This window comes from Frankliniella occidentalis, unplaced genomic scaffold, assembly GCF_000697945.3.
Source record: "Frankliniella occidentalis isolate FOCC.00 unplaced genomic scaffold, Focc_3.1 Scaffold203, whole genome shotgun sequence".
Classification (NCBI taxonomy): domain Eukaryota; kingdom Metazoa; phylum Arthropoda; class Insecta; order Thysanoptera; family Thripidae; genus Frankliniella; species Frankliniella occidentalis.
Genome location: NW_026267329.1, coordinates 422,509 through 426,974, shown reverse-complemented (window position 1 = coordinate 426,974; position 4,466 = coordinate 422,509). Strand labels below are relative to the sequence as shown.

Below are 4,466 nucleotides of genomic sequence, written 5' to 3'. Positions count from 1 at the left end.
TCGACCCTCCCTACGTACAAGAGGCTATCTTTTTTGGTGCTGCAGACAAACGGCTAACTTTTTGGGGCTGGCAGACAAATGGCTATCTTTTTGAAGGTGGCAGACAAAAGGCTATCTTTTTGAGAGTGGCAGACAAGCTGCTATCTGCAAACCAGCGATTTCTCAGGAGGCAGAATCAAAGGTTCTAGGGCCTGTATCAATTCAGGAATAGCTCGGACATGCACAACGCATAGCTCATTCGATTCGTCGATGTTTACTTTGTCTTCGTGTTAAGTTTCATATTCCAGAACCACTTGCGTCCGACGGCAGCGAACGAAATCCAAAGTGGTGCATACTATGAACGTAAGTTTTGGCTATAGGGATAGACCTACTTAGCCATTTCTTTGTTTATTTCGAATGAATATATTTTCTTTTCGCTTTTTAACCAGTCTAAGTACAATCTTGGAGAGAAATATCGTCTAAACATTTCAAAGTGCCGTCGTTCTAACCTTACATATATCCCAGAAAATAGCAGAAAAGTATTCCCAATGAAAATGATTATGCCAAAATGACATTTTAATTCCATTGTTAAGATTTGGTCATTTAAGTGGCCCGTTTTGATGTCATGTTGACATCAAATGACATTCAATGATCTGTAAATGTACGTTCAGTTGACTAATTGCCCTTGTCGGGTCAACATCCACTGCGATTTGACAACATAATATTGAATGAGTTTGAATTTCATACGACTTTTCCTTATTATAGTGCCACATTATATTTTGAATGATCTTATAGAAATGTTATGATTAATGTTGCTTATAAAAAGCTGATGATGTCGCCCATATTTGGTTGAACATTTTCTCGGTTGAAATGTTAGTATACAACTTAAAATATAACAGACATACTTGTGCTACTTCATTGACACAAAATAGTTTTCTCTTGTTCTGGTTCTTATTGCACTTCTTGCGATTGTTTAAAAATGTATTGTTCTTCAGAGTCAAAACTCATGGGACTTTGTAGTCTTTCTGGATCTTTCCAACCATTATCCTCATGAAAACAAGATTGAAATTCGATGGATGGTGTGGACTTGATTCAGCCATTAAGTTTATCAGCATTCCAAAACATATGTTCCCCAGAAATTATTAACTTATTATTTTAAAAGTCAAGTAGGACTCAAATCTTTTGTAGGAGACCATTTAATATTGCCTTCCTTCTGTTTTTTTCCAGATTGCAGTCTAGTGTTTTTATGTGGAGTTGGTGTCGAGGACTCTAGTGTCAAATACATGCTGCTGTACGGAAGTTACAGCGAATACTGAATTATGTTTGGACAGGTGGGTGTTAGTACGTACTTACGTTATTTTTATTTTTAGTCAAGTCATGATGTAGGCTTTGATTCTAATTGGGAAAGGGATTCCTTTTAACAAATCATCTTGATTGTATTTCAGGATCAGGGTGTTACTGAAGAATTGTTATGAAGAAAGGAACGCCACACTTCCGAGCTCATCTTCAATGCTGAATGTTGAAAACTGTTTACTCACTGTTCTGATGGTCATAGAAGAAAATAAAAGAAAGTAAATAAAAATAAAAATTTGTGTTTAATTAAAATCAAACATTTTCCCCCTGCTTTGCAGAGTGAAATACATGTGTAGTTATAAACCTCTTATAGTTATAAATCAATGGACGAAACCTTAGAAAGCTAAAATCACATTGATCAGGGACTAGTTCAAATAAACAGAGTAACTAGCATACAATTAGTGACAAATGAACACATTTAGAAATGAAAGAAAAATGAAACTTTTCTAGAAATAAAAATCAACACTTCTCCTGCTTTGCAGTGTAGTGAATGGTTATACACCAATATCAAGTTATTATAAAGGGAGAATCCTTTGATAGTTCACATCACATTCTGTGACTAGGTCAATTACAGTGTACCTACCATACACTTAAAGAAATGAACACATTTAACATGCTTACTTTTTAACTGGAGGAATTAAAGCATACATCTAGTATTAAAAAAAACAACATGAACTAAGAAATTATACAAATGCTTGGAAAAAGTAATATCGACCTTCAGATAGCAGTCATTTCTTAAAAGTACCTTTGGTTAAAAATGATACAAAGCTAAAAATTTAGTCAGCACTACTATTGCTACAAGAACATAGATAAATAAAAGATTACTTAAAATTAAACAACGGCCAACCTCATCTATGCATCATCAATTTCTTCTGCACCCTCTCCTTCACTTTCCTGTTCCGCGTTTTCTGTTTCTCTTCTCGCTTGTTCAAAGATTTCCTCATCACTGTTGCCATCATTATTTTCATCTTCTTCTGGGACTTCTTCTTCAATCTCTTCTACTTCACTCATAATCTTTTGGTAAAAGTCATGGTATTTTGAGGGGATGGCCAGGGATTCACACAGCTGCTCCAGATCCTTAATTTTTTTCTTTTTTAAGGGGAGTTTTGAGTCATATGCTAATCTCAAATTGTATGTTTTCAAATTAAGTGGACGACCCACTAAGCTCTGTCGTGTGTTCAGAGTCATAAATTCTTTGTCAAAATCATACTTGAAGAGTAGAACTCCCATTCTTGAAGACTCTGCTCTCACAATTTTTACCTTGCTCCATTGAATGTTTTTTCCAGTTGTGTCTTTCTGCCATTGTTGGAGAGAATCAACAATTTCGTGGAATTCAAAAATGTCCTTCCTTTTCATTACCTTCACTTCATACATGGGGTTCTTTTGCTTAGCTGATTCTATGAGAGAAACCCATTCATTCATATCAAATATTTCCTGAAGTTTGGCCTCTGACTCAATTCGAGCATGAATAGAGTCGTTTTCATTTTGAGTGTGGCCAGGTTCCAAAAAGCAGTGCTGAAAATCAATGTCAAATTTAGCAGCTGCAATCATCATCATGCAAAAAAAAAAATCTGTTTTTATTTTGCCCGGCACAGCTGTCAGAAAATGAGTAAACAGTTTTGCATCCCTGCTTTGCAACACTTGTTTTCACATAATTAAGTACACAACTACCAATTTCATTGGCACCTCTTTTGGCTACAGCCTCATGCCACAGATGACACACTCCCTCTTTCCGTACTAAGTCAAAAACTGACAAATTGAACAGAGACAATTTGTTCTTGTAAAAGAAAACAGACACTTCAGACTTAGGAAGCGGTAGGACTTTCTGTAAGTCAAATGCACACACTTTAATAGTTGTGTCATTGATTCCAGCCTCCTTGGCTTCTTTCAATTCTTTACGTGCAAGTTTTTTGTTGTTCAAATGTTTGACGTACTTCTCCTTGTAGTTTTCTCTTTCTTCTCTGTTACAAGTCTTGATTAAACGACACAATGCACATTGATCTTTCTTCGGCTTGAAGAAAGATATGTTGAACTCTTTACATAAAATTGTAATATACTGCCTTTTTGATGCAATAGCAGTAGCTGGGACATGTGTGTCTTTGCACCAATCTAGATAATGCTTACTCATTTTTGTCAAACTCAAACCCCACTCAAGATATTCCCTTTGACTTCGAGCTCTGCAGTAATGGGATGGGACTCTTGGATACAAATTAATGTGCTCTCTTACAGATGCCTTCTGCGCCTCTGATGTTCTTTTGGGTTTATTTCCATGTCTTCCCCTCTTGTCTGGGGAAACAAGTCTTGTTTCACCTTGATTAAGATGTTTGTAAGCACTATCTATCACACCATGACTAACTGAAAGGGTATTAATAAACATTGTCTTGCACACATACACTTTCTCTTCATCACCTTTGGGTCCAATAAAAAAAAAAATATTTTCTACTTGTGTTCCGTCTTGATGCATCACCCTCAGTTGTTCGCCTGACTACTGGTTTTGATTCCGTATGTCTTGTAATGAAATCCCATTTATCTCGTTGTGAATTAGTGCTATAGTATTCAGCAAATATCTTTGACCTCTGTTCATCTGAAATTTTCCTAATGCACATTTTTGGACAAGCACATGGATTTTTCATTTGCACAGGTTCAACAAGTTTACCTCTTTTTGATTTATAGCCCTGTCCGGCATTTTTGGCTTCTTTCCTTATGGTATCGAGCCATTTGCTAGGATCTCTGAGGCGTTTCCTCTTTGCAACCTTTGGAAGACAATTTCTCTTTCTGACAGGACGGGTTGGTGTTCGCAGTGTAGGTTCTTGCAAAAAAGTGTCATCTTCTCCCTCTTGCTCATCGTCAAAATTAATATTTTCAACAGGTTCTTGCAACAAAGTGGTGACCTCTCTCTGTTGCTCATCCTCAGAATTTTCCAGTGCAGTGTCATCCAATTGTAGCTCTCGCATTAAGGGAGGGACTGTACTCTTCCTTTGAGAATTAAACTCTTCCTGGGCTCTCACTGCTTCAATCAGTAAATCAGCTGCAAGAGGGTTAATTGAAGATGATGGACCGCTACAATGTGCAGTTAAAGCGAATATTGGATCTTCCATTTCCAAAAGTTCATCTACATCTAAATCCTCAGCACT

The 4,466-nt window shown here is 36.6% G+C and overlaps 1 protein-coding gene across 1 annotated transcript; it reads right to left on the bottom strand.

The window, feature by feature from the left end:
* Positions 1–2,866: 2,866 nt before the first annotated feature.
* Positions 2,867–4,457, bottom strand: LOC127750525 (uncharacterized). The gene has a single exon (XM_052272390.1). The coding sequence runs from the start codon at positions 3,794–3,796 to the stop codon at positions 2,867–2,869; it is 930 nt and encodes a 309-aa protein (XP_052128350.1). The 5' UTR covers positions 3,797–4,457.
* Between the last annotated feature and the right edge of the window lie 9 nt (positions 4,458–4,466).

What these genes read in the sequence shown, in the direction of transcription:
- LOC127750525 (XM_052272390.1), bottom strand. Translation starts at nt 3,796, where the DNA reads ATGCATCAAGACGGAACACAAGTAGAAAATATTTTTTTTTTTATTGGA.